General features: G+C 56.0%; 7 protein-coding genes across 7 annotated transcripts; 4 read left to right on the top strand and 3 right to left on the bottom strand.

Moving 5' to 3' along the window:
- Nucleotides 1-42: 42 nt before the first annotated feature.
- ACA1_074780 (RhoGAP domain containing protein) lies at nucleotides 43-792 on the bottom strand (the record flags this gene model as incomplete). Its single annotated transcript, XM_004353387.1, has 4 exons — nucleotides 43-215; nucleotides 281-409; nucleotides 478-555; nucleotides 723-792. 4 exons carry the CDS (start codon nucleotides 790-792, stop codon nucleotides 43-45), a joined length of 450 nt encoding a protein of 149 aa, XP_004353439.1.
- Nucleotides 793-1,671: 879 nt separating this feature from the next.
- On the top strand, nucleotides 1,672-6,193 carry ACA1_074770 (Vps52 / Sac2 family protein; the record flags this gene model as incomplete). The annotated part of the gene is made up of 23 exons (XM_004353386.1): nucleotides 1,672-1,896; nucleotides 1,990-2,053; nucleotides 2,143-2,165; nucleotides 2,250-2,333; nucleotides 2,423-2,514; nucleotides 2,594-2,705; nucleotides 2,784-2,845; nucleotides 2,933-3,080; nucleotides 3,180-3,242; nucleotides 3,352-3,441; nucleotides 3,526-3,664; nucleotides 3,747-3,856; nucleotides 3,967-4,066; nucleotides 4,158-4,268; nucleotides 4,428-4,535; nucleotides 4,628-4,698; nucleotides 4,801-4,884; nucleotides 4,977-5,159; nucleotides 5,245-5,376; nucleotides 5,483-5,615; nucleotides 5,729-5,828; nucleotides 5,958-6,039; nucleotides 6,119-6,193. The coding sequence occupies 23 exons, from the start codon at nucleotides 1,672-1,674 to the stop codon at nucleotides 6,191-6,193; spliced, it is 2,391 nt and encodes a 796-aa protein (XP_004353438.1).
- A 137-nt stretch (nucleotides 6,194-6,330) lies between these two features.
- On the bottom strand, nucleotides 6,331-7,795 carry ACA1_074760 (signalosome complex protein; the record flags this gene model as incomplete). The annotated part of the gene is made up of 6 exons (XM_004353385.1): nucleotides 6,331-6,594; nucleotides 6,665-6,805; nucleotides 6,890-7,012; nucleotides 7,092-7,403; nucleotides 7,476-7,527; nucleotides 7,659-7,795. The coding sequence occupies 6 exons, from the start codon at nucleotides 7,793-7,795 to the stop codon at nucleotides 6,331-6,333; spliced, it is 1,029 nt and encodes a 342-aa protein (XP_004353437.1).
- A 598-nt stretch (nucleotides 7,796-8,393) lies between these two features.
- ACA1_074750 (5formyltetrahydrofolate cyclo-ligase subfamily protein) lies at nucleotides 8,394-8,962 on the top strand (the record flags this gene model as incomplete). The annotated part of the gene is made up of 3 exons (XM_004353384.1): nucleotides 8,394-8,502; nucleotides 8,587-8,742; nucleotides 8,847-8,962. The coding sequence occupies 3 exons, from the start codon at nucleotides 8,394-8,396 to the stop codon at nucleotides 8,960-8,962; spliced, it is 381 nt and encodes a 126-aa protein (XP_004353436.1).
- Nucleotides 8,963-9,093: 131 nt separating this feature from the next.
- ACA1_074740 (thioredoxin domain containing protein) lies at nucleotides 9,094-10,759 on the top strand (the record flags this gene model as incomplete). Its single annotated transcript, XM_004353383.1, has 7 exons — nucleotides 9,094-9,210; nucleotides 9,333-9,491; nucleotides 9,571-9,884; nucleotides 9,988-10,109; nucleotides 10,228-10,299; nucleotides 10,406-10,511; nucleotides 10,606-10,759. The coding sequence occupies 7 exons, from the start codon at nucleotides 9,094-9,096 to the stop codon at nucleotides 10,757-10,759; spliced, it is 1,044 nt and encodes a 347-aa protein (XP_004353435.1).
- Nucleotides 10,760-11,245: 486 nt separating this feature from the next.
- On the top strand, nucleotides 11,246-12,046 carry ACA1_074730 (uncharacterized protein; the record flags this gene model as incomplete). Its single annotated transcript, XM_004353382.1, has 4 exons — nucleotides 11,246-11,467; nucleotides 11,529-11,720; nucleotides 11,808-11,879; nucleotides 11,969-12,046. The coding sequence occupies 4 exons, from the start codon at nucleotides 11,246-11,248 to the stop codon at nucleotides 12,044-12,046; spliced, it is 564 nt and encodes a 187-aa protein (XP_004353434.1).
- Nucleotides 12,047-12,218: 172 nt separating this feature from the next.
- On the bottom strand, nucleotides 12,219-13,393 carry ACA1_074720 (cytidylyltransferase domain containing protein; the record flags this gene model as incomplete). The annotated part of the gene is made up of 6 exons (XM_004353381.1): nucleotides 12,219-12,392; nucleotides 12,460-12,579; nucleotides 12,689-12,740; nucleotides 12,889-13,040; nucleotides 13,122-13,165; nucleotides 13,252-13,393. 6 exons carry the CDS (start codon nucleotides 13,391-13,393, stop codon nucleotides 12,219-12,221), a joined length of 684 nt encoding a protein of 227 aa, XP_004353433.1.
- Between the last annotated feature and the right edge of the window lie 211 nt (nucleotides 13,394-13,604).

The raw sequence follows: 13,604 nt of genomic DNA, 5'->3' as shown, positions 1-13,604 counted from the left end.
CTGTTCACCACCGCCATGTCGCAGCAGATCAGCGAATGTGATCTACCGGAAAGGAGAAGATAAGATAACGTAATGTACGTGCCTGTTCACTTTCTCATTGGCGACGACCTTCGAGAGGAACTGGAGTAGATAGAACACAGTCGCCTTGTTGGCTTCAGGCAAACCATTGACCAGGATGCGCAGATTGCGGAGGCGTGACTCGGCCTCGGGATTCTCTGCGAGACCATACGTGGTGAGCTCAATCACCAACTACGCTGCAGGTGGCTCCTGTGGTACGCACTTGCGATCTTGACAAATGTGGAGTAGAATCGGAAGACGAGAAGAGGTTCGGGCAGCTCGCGCAGGTAGAGCTTCAGAAGGCCCGCCACCGACGCAACATCGGTGATGCCGTCCAGAGTGCCAGTACCACCTTGGTGCCGAACGAGAGCATGAGACAGGTGAACCATTGCGAGCTGAATGGAAGAGGCATGTATGTACGTGTGTCGTATTCTTTCTTGAGGTTCTCGATGATGGTCATCTGACCCGGCACGCGGAACAATCCCTCTTCATTGATTGCTGTTGTGTTGACCGCGCACGAGAGTGCCATCGCACACGCGTGCAGGGCGTGGACCAGAAAAGATGTGAGAAAAAATGCTGCAGCAAAGCCGTTGTCGCCCACGACGCTACACGGTTTCAAATGTGTTGGAAAACAGAAAAGATAGGATCAGAGGGGAGTGGCGAACCTCCGTTGGCCTCCAGCCAGATGATGGTGTCGCGCACGATGTTGGGCACGTAGTTGCCATTATTCTGCATTTCGATTACCTCCTCCAATCGCCGGCCAAAGACAAGGCCCAACTTGGTGGCTGAGCCTTGCTTTTTGTCTTTGCCTTTCTTATGCTCCTTCTTCTTCGATCGATCCGCCATTTCCTAAGAATTGGCGAAGAGAGATCCAAATTAATAAATAAAATGGATTTATTGCAATTAAAGAAGCAATGAGAATTTAACACCAGAAGCGGCTGCGAACAACTTAAAGTCCCGATCTGTGTTATGGTGCGTACCCGTAAAGCGAAGGCGATGCAGTAATTCAATGACAGAAGCAAGTATCGATTGCACGCCAAGGGTTTTTTGCCGGTGTCGACGGGAAATCAGTGACGGTGTCGCCGAGCACCAGGTCGCCGTGGTGCCTTATGGCCAGGATCCCGATTGCTTTGAAAAGGGCCTTTACAGCAATGCCACCATCTCTCTTTGGTTCTGTGTCCTAGTGGCTTACTTCCAGCCGACATTCACGCAGCTGGCCAAGGTGAGGGGTGGCCTACGAGCACAGTAGCTCGAAGCGGCTCTTTTATGCGAGACGGGCGCTGGCTACCATCGGCTGAACTGTGCGAGACAGGCGATCGCACCTTCCGCCTCGATGGAGCCATCACCCACCCTCGGTGGAATCCAGCGGGTCTCTTTACTGTGCGCATGTGCTGGCAGTGGAACTTGGTGGGACGGTGGTGTAAGTGGTAGCCCGGACTAAGGTGCGAGTTCGATCCGTCGTTTTGACTTCACCCCACGAGCATGTACTTGACGAGCATTGCCCACGACCTTGCAACAACCACGCCTCCATTGCACGATGCGGTGCAGCGACTAGCGACAAAAGAAAAAGGAAAATGAATTTCCTGAACATTGCTTTTGAATTGTGCATTGGGCATGATGGAACGCAAGAGATTGGAAGGAGGGGTCCAGGAAAAGCTCTCGGCAGAAGATCTCAAGAAACGAGACAGCCTTCTGGGTCACGGGGCATCTAACGGTGGTGGGTCACAGCCGGGCAGAAATTCGCCAACCCAATCGACAGGCCACGGGGGGCGGGCCAGGCGGCCTCGCACCAAGAGCCAGGTGGACCATGTGCTAGGCACCGACACCATTGAAGAATGCGTACGACCTCTTCCTGCCTTGCACGTTTCCAAAGAAACTGCTACCGCACATCCCTGTGCACAAATCGTTTTATTAATCGCATACGACGTGCAGCTGGAAGAGTTGGACAGAGGGCTGGACCTCACCAACGACGAGTTTGACTTCGAAGAGATTGATGGTTCGTGTTCGTTCTTTCGCTGCACAGCTGCACCACGCAGTGTCCCTAACGTGCGCTGTGTGCTTTGTGGTCCCAATAACTGTGCACAGAGTTGATCGACAAGTTCCAGCAGGTACGGCCAACATACCCCCTTCTCACCCTCCCACCTACACACACCTTGCACTCACACGCGCAATCTTGTGCAACCTTGGTGCAGGACGAGCGCGTCAAAGAGGCACTCAACCAAGGCGTCAACCTTCGCGAATACACCGCTCAGACCGAGGCGGAGCTCTACAAGACGGTACCGGCTTGACACCACCGCCGAGTGCACACGCCGAGTCCATTGGGTCGACTGCTTACTTTTGCGCGTTCGTTCACTCACGCCCAAAGGAGCGAGAGTCGGTGGAGGACTACATCGCCGAGTCCAAGAACTTCTTGACGCTCCTCTCGACGATCAGCACGTGCGATGAAGTACTGCAGAGGTGCGCCTGGCCCAATGAACCATTCATTTTATTATTGTCAATCATTACCAAGAGTTGTGTGCCATTTCCGTGTCAACAGGATGGAGAGCATGCTGAGCGGATTCCAGGCCGACCTGGGCAACATCTCGGAGGAGATCAAGTACCTACAGGAGCAGTCCTCCTCCATGAGCGTGAAGCTGCGCAACCGAAAGGTATGGACATGGAGGGCAACAGCTATCTAGAGTTGCGTGTGGCGCTAACATCTGAATGTTCGAATATCATAATAATAGGCTGTAGAGACGAAGCTGTCGGCGTTCATCGAGGACATCATGCTGCCCAAGAACTTGGTCAAGTAAGTCTCGTCCACCATAGGTGGCCTTTATGATCAATTATGAAGTCGACACGACCTGCCGTACTGATCAGCGCTTCGACCTTTCAGCAACATCTGCGCCACCGAGGTGAACGAAGCCTACATCGCCTACCTGACCAAGCTCAACGAAAAGATGGAATACGCCGCGTCTGCTGACCATAGCCAAGTGGTCGCGTTCAAGGAGATGTCGCCGCACCTAGAGAGCCTCAGAGTCAAGGTAAACTTACTTGACCTCCAACCCACCAACGACCGGCTAACAAATTACAATCGAGTGATTGACGGACACGTTCTTTTCCTCCTCATCTCCTGCCTCCAGGCCGTGGCGAAGATACGCGACTTCCTGCTGCAGCGAATCTACGCACTGCGCAAGCCAAACACGGTAAGCCCTCCCCTGCTCGGTTTCGAACGTTTGCGGGCGCGCTTGAGGCTCACACGAACCTTTTGTTTTTATTATTTTTGTATTTTTGTTTTTGGACTCTGTCGCGCAGAATGTACAAATCATGCAGCAGAGCACGCTCGTCAAGTACAAATACCTTTTCCACTTCATCGCCACCTATGCGCCCGACGTCGCCCTTGAGGTCCGTGACCACCGACTGCAGCCGCTTATCTCTCTCTCCCCAATGCGCTTGTTCTCACTGTTGCTTGCCCCGGTGGATCCACAGGTGAGCAGGAACTACGCCGACACGATGTCCAAGATCTTCACGGCCCACTTCAAGAACTACATCCAGGCCCTCGCCAAGTTGGCATACAGCACCGCCAAGAGGGGCGATCTCATCGGCGTCCCGGAAGAACAGCGCAAGAGTACGAGCGCTCTCTTCTTCTTTATTCTTTTTTTTTCAGTTCTTAATATTTGGAATATTGGTTCAATATTATTTACCCACAGCGTCCGGTTGGTTGGGGTCAAGCGCCAAGGTGGACATCAAGCAGCAGGTCAACGTCTTCTCGTTGGGTGATCGGGCGCAAATTCTTCAGCAGATCGACTCTCCCTCAATCGTATGCCTTCCACCATTTGTGTGCGGTGATGCGTGTGCGGTGCGTGTGCGTGCATTTTTCCCCTCTTTTTTTGACTTTTTTTCTTTCGTGTACTTTCGCGATTCCGACAGGTGCCTCACGTCGCTCTGCAAACGAACCAAAAGATCATCTTCGAAGAGCTGTACCGCAGCTACCACCACCTGCTGCTCGACACAATCACCCACGAGTGCGGTAAGCTCACACCCAAAACCTTCCCGTCCTTGGCGTAGCCGTTGATCATGCGTGCGTGTGCTAACAAGCGGACCTGCAATTCTGTATGCAGCCTTCCAGTCGGACTTCTTCGGGCAGGCCCACACCGCCACCCCCGTGGCCCCTCCGTCTCTCCCGCCCTCTCTGGTGGCCCACTCCAACCCTGCTCGCGGCAGCTCATCCGGTACCCTCCTAATTATTTATCATTATTATTATTATTAAATATAATTCTTTAATAAAATTATTATATCACAAAAATAATGAAAGCGTTATTATGAGTTATTATTATGAGTTTTTGTGTTCTTTCTTAGCTTCAGCCTTACACCCCTTCATGAATGGACAGGCGTTCTGTCGAGGGAGGAATTGTTTGACGAGATTTTCGGCAAGTCGCTGATCCTCTTCTCCGAGCACCTCGCCACCCACCTTCTCAACTCCTACGACGCCGTTGGACGTACGCCCACCTTCTCCGCCGCCGCATCCGCCAATGATTGCTGTTTCGTTTCTCCTGGCTCGCGCTCATTCGAATTCGTCGCACGCGCCCAGTGATGCTGATGGTCAGGATGGCCCACCAGTTCACGAACCTGATGTCGAAGAATCGAAAGCTCACCATCATCGTACGTCGCAGCGCTCACCATCGCGTCGTCTCGTAGAAGCGCAGGGTCGACTCACGACCATTTTTCCTTTCCTTTTTTTCTTTCCTTCTTTCTTTCTTTCAGCATCTTGAGAAGTACTTTGTGGGCAGTCGGCTGCAGCTGCAGGAGCGACTGGCGACCATCCTCGCCATGAACACCGACAGTCTGGTACTGGCGCCCAGCACCATCTTTTCTTTTGCTGTTCGCAGCTCACACTTCACTTTTGTTCTCAACGCACGCACGCACGACGAACGGCGCAGATTTCGGCGCCGATCCCTCGGCTCAACGTCCAGACGACCCATCCACACTACATCACGCTGCGCTTTGCCGAGTTCTCGGCCACGAGGTGTGTCATCTTTGATGGCGTGGAGGCCGAGTGGTGGCAGATGGGCGGCGTGGCCGAGGCCTGCGCGGGGCTTCGGCGAGCCATGGGCGATCTGTTGGTACGCGCTGTCCCTCAACTTACTCGAGCTGAAGAAGAAGAAGAAGAAGAAGAAGAAGCAAACAAAAGCTTATCTTTCTCTGCAGACGCGGATGGCCACCCTTCACAGCTCGAAGAAGAACCAGACCGTGTTCCTGATCAACAACTACGACCTGATCCTCAAAGTTTTGCACGAGTTCAACATCCAGTCCGAGGAGGTCATCAAATTCTCTGCTCTGGTATCCCTCCGCCCTCGCTGTGTTTATTATTATTATTGTGTCGTGTGTGTGTCGTGTGTGTGTCGTGTGTGTGTGACTCACGCGAGGAGTGCTTGACACACGACAGTGCGACGAGCAAATTACTTCGTTCGTCGACCAAGAGCTGACGCACCACTACGGCCGCATGATCAAATTCGTGGAGACCGTCAAGGCCAAGCTAGCGCAGACGGCCTCGCCGCGCGAGATCAACGTCGACAAGGGTACAGCCACCCCCACCCACCAACCGACCCAACGCCGCTCTGTGTCGACGGCACATGTGACATGTGGCCTGACTCTCCTCCTCATCATTTCTTCCTCCGCCTGTTTTGCGCAGACATGTGCGAGAAGTTGATCGAGGACTTTGGTGCCACGTGGAAGGCCGTGTTCGTCCAGCTGTCCGGTGAGGTCATGAACTTCTCCAACTTCATCAAGGGGTACGATACAACCGAACACTGCCATTCCCCCCCACCCTCCTCACCACTGATTTTCATACTGTGTGTGTGTGTGTGGTGTGGTGGTGGTGGTGGTGGTGATGCGTGGTGCATATGCGTGTGCGCTTCTAGTGCGGAGATCCTGCGGCGTGTGCTGATGGAGCTGGCGGTTCTGTACAAGAGCTTTTCGGATATCGTCAAGACCTACCACAAGGTACACAGACAGGTGGGAGGCGTTCATTCACTCGTTCAGAAGCTTTCTCACCTCCACACAAAACACCAAACACCACCAGGACCTGTCCAAGAACCTTGTGCCCGACCCAACCCTCACGTACGAGATCAAGAAGTACTCGAGGAGTTTTGACTGAGAGCGCCCCACTCTCGTGTGTGTGGAAGGAAACAACAACTGGGCCATGTGCAGGGAGTTCATGTATTGGGTGTTCACAGGAAGGTCTCTCTTGTTCATCACATGTGCAAATGGTGTGCCTGGTGAGAGTCACCCTACTCACTGAGAAGAGGAAGAGGAGGACGAGGTCTCGGACTTGTTGATGTTGAAGAGGATGTCCTTCATGACCTGGGCCATGAGCCCGTGCACCTGCTCGATCGTCGTCTTGGTCGAGTCCTTGGTGAGCTTGGCCAGCTGCGACTCCTCCTTCTTCTTCTCCGGCGCCAGGTAGCCGCCCATGCGCCCGCTGTGTGACAGCTGCGTCTCCGCCTGCTCCAGCTTCTCCGACAGATCGTGGATCGCTCCAGCAAAGTAGTCACGGTTCTGCTCGCCGCCAACAACCGTAAGTCACCAACACACACAACTGCACGAATGAAGGGTAGAGAGGACGTACGGCAAGAAGAGGCGAGGAGGAGAGGGTGTTGACCCAGTACTTGTTCCACAGGAGGTCGAGCAGCTGCGAGTCGAGCGACGACTTGAAGTACGAGACCTCGAGCGGGTAGTATTGTTTACAGTGCACACCAAAATCCTCGATCTGTATAGGCCCACACACAGAGTGAGCCTCAAAGTGGCGGACGTTCTCGGTGTGCCTCGAGCTAGAAAGAAGTGGAGACGGTACCTTGGAGATGGGAATGGTCTGGTACTCGGACGGGGCCTCATCGGGGGCCTTGTAGTCCTCGGGGTACGTCCTGAAGGCGCCCAGCTCGACCTTGCCAGCGGAGATGGTGCGGGTGGGATCGATCTACATCGCGATCAAACGTCGGTCAGGAGGGTCTCAACCACACATGCGAGAGCCAAGACGAGAGAGGAATGACACGTACGACGACGGCGAGCCAAGGCTCCTGGTACTGCTGGTTGAGCATCTGCGTGCCGACGTCGATACCGGAGAGCCAGCAGCCGTAGCCGGGGTGGCTGTGGTACCAACCGATGGCGTTCTCCAGACGACCGGCCTGCCCGATGAGCTCGAGGTAGCTGACCATGTACTCATAGGCCTCCACCTGCGCGTTGACTCGCGTCTCGGTGCCCTCGACGGGCAGGGCGAACGAATCCATCACGATCATGGTATCGCCGTCGATCTTGCCCTGCATCAAGCCCATCACTTCGAGCTTGCCGCCCGACCGCGCGTGCATCACCTACATCGATTCCAAACAAAATGTCGGCGCACGCGGGAGGCAGGTCCATTTGCTTCGAGATTGTGTGCGTACCATCTTGAGCAACGCAACGGCAGAGATCTTGACCTTCTTGAAGTAGTTGGGGCTGGAAAATGTACATAAATTAGAAATGAGCGTTGATGCAAGCATTACAAGTAAATTGAGGTTGAGCGTCGCTGACAAGTGGGCGGCACGCGCAAGGTCATGCTGAAGAAAGAAAGGGCAGGCAGTAGGTACTCTTTCTGCCACAAACGCTGGCTGGTCCAGCCCTGGTGCTTGGCCTCATCGTACTTGTAGATGTGGTCAGGGTCTTCGGTCGCGATCTTGTTCTCGGCCTCGAATCGCTTCCTCGCATCACCGCTCGACAGCGCCATGGTTTGCTTCTTTTGTTTGTGATGATTGAGGGCTTGCCAATCGATGGACAACGTACAAGGCAAATTTTTTACTGAATTCAATTCGCATTTTCCGCATACCAAGCCAAGAGAAAATGAATAAACACTTCTTTGTTACCCTTCCGTGGAGATGCGCCACCACATCACCTACCGAACGCACGCTGCTGCTGCACAGCACGAGAGCGATGGCACATCAACGTTGGGGTAACAGCGTATCGGTAGAGCAGGTGATGCATCTCAAATCCGGCCTACGCCGCGCCGTCCGCAAGCGTCTCGGCACCCTCGCCCCCGATGCACAGCACACTCAGTGTATGTCTTCCCCTCTGGCCTTTAGGCATGCCATGCATGTGGCGCTTGCTCTCCTGCATAAGTGCATGCGCTCATTGATGCTCGAAATCTTGCATCTCGTGCAGCCCAGCGCGTGTGGGACCGTTTGCGCGCTCTGCCGCTCTTCAAGGGCAGCAAGCATGTCGCTGTCTATCTGAGCGTGCCCGGGGAGATCGACACCCGGCCCATTGTCGAGCACATCCTCTCTCAACCAGGCATGGTGTGCTATGTTCCGCACACGGAGGAAGGAGAGATGAAGATGCTGAGCGTGGCGTCGCTCGAGGACCTCAACACTTTCGAGTGCCACAACAACTGGGGCATCCTCGAACCTCCAGCAGACAGTATCAAGCACCGTACCGAAGGTACAGCGCTGCCCGGCTGCCCTTGGTGCCTGCGCTGCTACCAACCATCATTCTCACGCTACCTGTGTGTGTGTGTGTGTGTAGCGGCGGAGGGAGGCAAGCTGGATCTGATCCTTGTGCCGGGGCTCGCCTTCTCTCGAAGTGGGCAACGGCTGGGTAAGGGCAAGGGCTACTACGACCGCTACATTGCGCACGCCGAGCGAATCGCAGAGCAGCACAACCGCCCACGACCACACTTGGGTATTCCCTGCGTCCTCGTCACGCACACGTGCACACGCACAACACACACACACACAACACACACAACAATGAGCTGATGTGTGTTGCTTTGTGTCTGCTGCCAGTCGGTTTGGGATTTACGGAGCAGCTCGAGGAGGACATTCCCACGCTGCCTCATGACCGCACGCTCGACCTGGTGCTCACGCCCGATGATGACGATCACGAGGTTCCCGACTCGTGAAAGAAGAGAGACGTGCCATTGTCTTGTCGGCGCGAGCTCCTGCGCAGCTCGGTACCACAAACAGAAGAAAAGAAATACTATTTCGTTCTGTCGTGATCGTTGGTATTGCAGTGTCGCCAAGGTGCATCGTGATGAGGGCGAAGGAAACGGCGTTGGTGGTCCTCTGTACGCTGCTGCTAGCGGGGCTCATCAACGCCTCCGCTACCGGCAGCAATCTCATCGCGCTCACTGATGACAATTTCAACGCAGTACGTTGGCACCTCTGATGGATGTATTAAATCAGCATTATTGAAAGGAGGTGATGCGCAGCATTATAATCTGTATCATTTCGTCAATTCTCATGATGATGATCATCTTTGTGGGGTTGTAGCTGGTGCTGCAACGGGAGGGTCCGATACTGGTGGAGTTTTACTCGCCCTACTGCGGGCACTGCACGGCCTTCGCGCCCGAACTCGAGAAGATCGCCAACGACCTCCAGTCCATCATGCCCGTCGGCCAGGCACAGCCTCCCACCACCTACTCGCGTCGTGTGCCGTGCGTGCGGTGTGTGCAGTGTGCCGTGTGCGTGCCGTGTGTGCGGTGTGCTGACCACTGGTTGGGTGCGACAGGTGGACGTGACGAAGCACAGGAAGATGACACCCAACTACGACATCAAGGGCGTGCCCAGCGTGTTCCTGTTCGGTCGGGACAAGGAGCACCCGCTGCACTACAAGGGGCGCAACGACCAGCGCAGCGTGGTGCAGTTTGTGCTGACCAACCTGAACCACTCCTACGTCACGCTCACCTCGCCCAGCGTCGCCCTGCCGCGCTTCCTGGCCGAAAAGAACGAAGCCGCCGCGCTCCCGCGCATCGTCTACTTCGCCAGCCCGACCGATCTCGACAACCACGAGGCCCCGGTTCAGTTCGTCTCTCTCGCGCTCACGTACGTCCATAACGCCGTCACTCCACCGCTCTGTCGTGCGCCACTCATTGTTGTGGAGCCGTGTGTGTGCGGTGGTGCGTGTGCGGTGTGTGCGGTGAGACAGGTGGAAGGATTCGGCGTTGTTTGGGTTCGTGCGAGGCGCGGACTTCGTTCCCTCGTGGAAGACCACGTACCGAATCGAGGCCCTGCCCGCCCTGGTCGTCTTCTCCCCGGTCGATCTTAGCGGTACGCCCTTGATACAGCGCAACTCGAGCGATGAGCCTCATCCCCCTCTCGGCCGGCTTACGTTCGCTGTGCGTGCGTGTGTGCGGTGTGTTGTGTTTGATCATTTCAACTGCTGCAGAGACGGTGATCACTGAAACGTGGGCAGCGGAGGCTGGCGTAGACACCACCACCTTTTCCTACCTCTACACAGGTCACACACACACACACACACACCACACACACGACACACACGCACACATGTGACACACGCGACATAAAACACTCATGCTCTGCGGGGTGTGGCCCGAACGTTGCAGGCTCGCTGACCGACGAGAAGCAGCTGAACGAGTTTTGCATGGAGGCCGGTGCGCGGTCGTCACTCTACTACGACACCCACAGGGGATATGGACTCAGCTTCAACAGGTCACCCACCTGCCCGCGCTTTCGTCACCTCCGCGCACACGGCGCTGTAACTTTGCGTTACGGTGTTGTGTGTGTGTGGTGTGTTCACGTGCAGGACGTCGTTCAACCTGCTATTTATGGTGGTGGTCGTGGGCGCGGTGTTCGGCTTCGTGTACTGGTCGCGACGCCTCAACCACCACCACCACGGAGGCAAGTCCGTCCTACCCACCACCTACCCTCCCTCTGCGCCGCGCAACTTTGCCGACTGACGAAACGGACAGTCTTGATCATCTCTGTTTATGTACAGCTCTACATAACATTTACATACAACATACATACTCGACAAACACATCAGTTGCTTGTTGTCTTACATTGTTGTTGGGCGTGTGGCAGGTCGACGATGAGTGGTGTACTTAGCATCATGTACATAACACAGCTAACCACAGGTATTGAACCTTCGCCCGCCCCACTTTCTACAATTCATGTTGTGGTGGCGTCGACCAGCGGAACTTCGCTGGTGTGGCGGTGGAGGTGCTGGGCTGGCGTTCCTGCACCCCGCCCCCCATGGCGAGCATCTCGTGAACCTTTCCAATCGCCCACCAGGCGCTTTATCCCAACAGAGCCCTTTCTCTGATTGGCCAGGGCTCACTACATAAACCAGAGCTCGGCATCGGCTTTTCTTCACCTCATCTTCAACACTTGAACAGCAGCTAACAACAAGACTACAAGTCCAACACCACCAACACAACACCAACATGAACCGCTTTGCTCTCTGCTTCTTCGTTGTGCTCTGCGCCGCCAGCGCGGCCATGGGCCAGAGGTGCCCCGGCTCGGACTTCTTCCCCGACCAGCGCGGCTGCTGCCCCGTCGTGGTCAACTCGGTCCCCTTCTACGCCGACGCCCAGGGCTGCTTCCCGCGTATCATCAGCGGCGTCGCCTTCTACGCCGATGCCGGCGGCTGCTACCCCAGCTCGGCTGTGCGTCCACACCCGCACACCGCACCACCCAGCAGCAGGGCTAACCAACACGCACACACAGGGAGTGTACAGGAGCGCCGGTGCGGTGTGTCCGGCCGACCGCGTGTGCGAGCCCGAGTGCCCGGACATGGCGATCGTCGTGGCCGAGCAGCAGGGTGGTGCGCGCCTGTGCGCCAACGGCTTCTTCAGCGACGTCAACGGCTGCTGCCCCCGGGTGCTGGTCGACAACGTGCCCTCGTACCGTGACGCTCAGGTGCGACGGACCACCTTGGCTCTCGTTGTTGCGTGGTTGCATAGTGCAATGGTTCACATTGTAACCACCGCCACGATCCATCACTAGGGCTGTTACCCGATCTCGATCGCCAGCGTGATCTTCTACGCCGACGTCGGCCGGTGCTACCCCAACTCCTCGGTACGTGTTGACTGCTTGGCCCAGGCCACACCTGTTGGTGAGGAGGAATGACTGACACGGGTGAGTGGCGCGCTTGGGCATGTGTGCAGGGCGTGTACCGTCCCGCCGGCGCAGTGTGCCCCGCCGGCCAGCAGTGCGTGGTCAGCTGCGACCGCAACTACGCCTGATCGCCAGCCCGCCTGCGCCCGTCGACCCTACCATAGACACGGTCGGCGCAGACACCCACCCACCGGGCGGGCGGCACCTCGTATTGTGTTGTTCTCGTATCATCGCACCCACTTATCAATACACCACCGCCCCCTGCCTGGGACTTAACCTACTCTCGCTCTACAAGCCTCGTCATGTGCGTTGGTCGCAGCCCGCACTTTGTTGTGTTCTGAGCTTGGCCTCCCGGATCTGCGTCGAGCTGATGTCGTGCCGGAAGCGATCGCTGGAGATGAGCTGCGCGAAGCACGGCCGCAGTTCGTCGTCCACCTCCAGCTGCTCGGGCTCCATGAAGCTGCCGCTGCCCACCTAAGCTCGCACTCGATCGTGAGCTCACAGCCACACAGAACAATTTCGATCGGAAAGCGAAGCGCACCGTGCGGCCGGCGACCATGAAGTCACAGTGCAGTGTCTGGTGGAACTCGCGAAAGCCGACCTTCATCTTCTCCTCGCTGTTGTCGTAGAACCTGGGCTGCAGCACTCTCACCGCCGTGTCCTGGCCCAACACACATATACACACACACACAACGCACACCACCCGATCACATGGCTGTGTGGTGAGCGAACGCCGCCAACTGGCCCAGGCAGTGGTGTGCAGCATGTACCATGCCGATGATGAACGTCGAGCCCGGAAAGAACCGCGCCTTCTCGAAAAACCTGGTACCATCATACGTGGTGTGTGTCGTGCGTGTCATGTGTGTCGTGCGTCGTGGTGTGAGTGCGTGTTGTGTCGTGCGTGTCATGTGTGTATGAGATGTGTGGTGTGTGCGTGCGTGGTACAATTGCAAGAGAAGGTGAGACGCACGTGGGGCTGGTGGTGATGGCGACAGGCCAACGGCCCCTGAACTGTCGAACGCGCTCCTCGATGGTCTCCACGGGGAGCGGCGGCTTGTCGGCGTTGATGGCGGTGATCTCGAACAGGAGCGGCTTGCTGGGCCGGCACACCTCCTCGGCCACCTAAAGGTGCGCCCCCCCCCGGTCATGTCAGCAAGAACAAGATCAGCTTCTAGGCTTGCATCATGAAGATGAGACACGCACGCGAGCAAGGGCGAGATGGCCCTCGTGCAGAGGATTAAAGGAGCCTTGGTGGTGGCGCCAGCGGGAAGCAGGGTCAGCCTTGTTGTGGCAAAGAAGAGAACAAAAAGGCAGTAGTGGCGTGGGGGGGTACCTGGGAAGATCAAGCGGGGGCGTGACTCGAATGCACTCTGCGGCACGATGCTGCCATCTTCGGCCACCACGAAGAAGCCCGCTCGACCCGCCAGCAGGTCACCAAAAGCTGCTCTCACGCTCGGCCCCACCCTCTGCTTCATACGCTGTAATCTATTATATTATAACATATTTACGCATATTATTTTTTTAATTTCTATTTCTATTTATTATTTAATTATCATCATAACAATATGTGTATGCTACATCTGCTAATATCAATCCTGGCGATTGTGCAAGCAAGCGAATGCCCTCCGTGCCGTGCTTGCTTGGTAAGAGGGTTGGTGATGGTGTCGTTCGCGTTGGGCTCTCACG

The sequence above is a fragment of the Acanthamoeba castellanii genome, assembly GCF_000313135.1.
Source record: "Acanthamoeba castellanii str. Neff unplaced genomic scaffold scf7180000084608, whole genome shotgun sequence".
Lineage (NCBI taxonomy): Eukaryota > Discosea > Longamoebia > Acanthamoebidae > Acanthamoeba > Acanthamoeba castellanii.
This window is presented reverse-complemented; position numbering and strand designations above follow the sequence as displayed.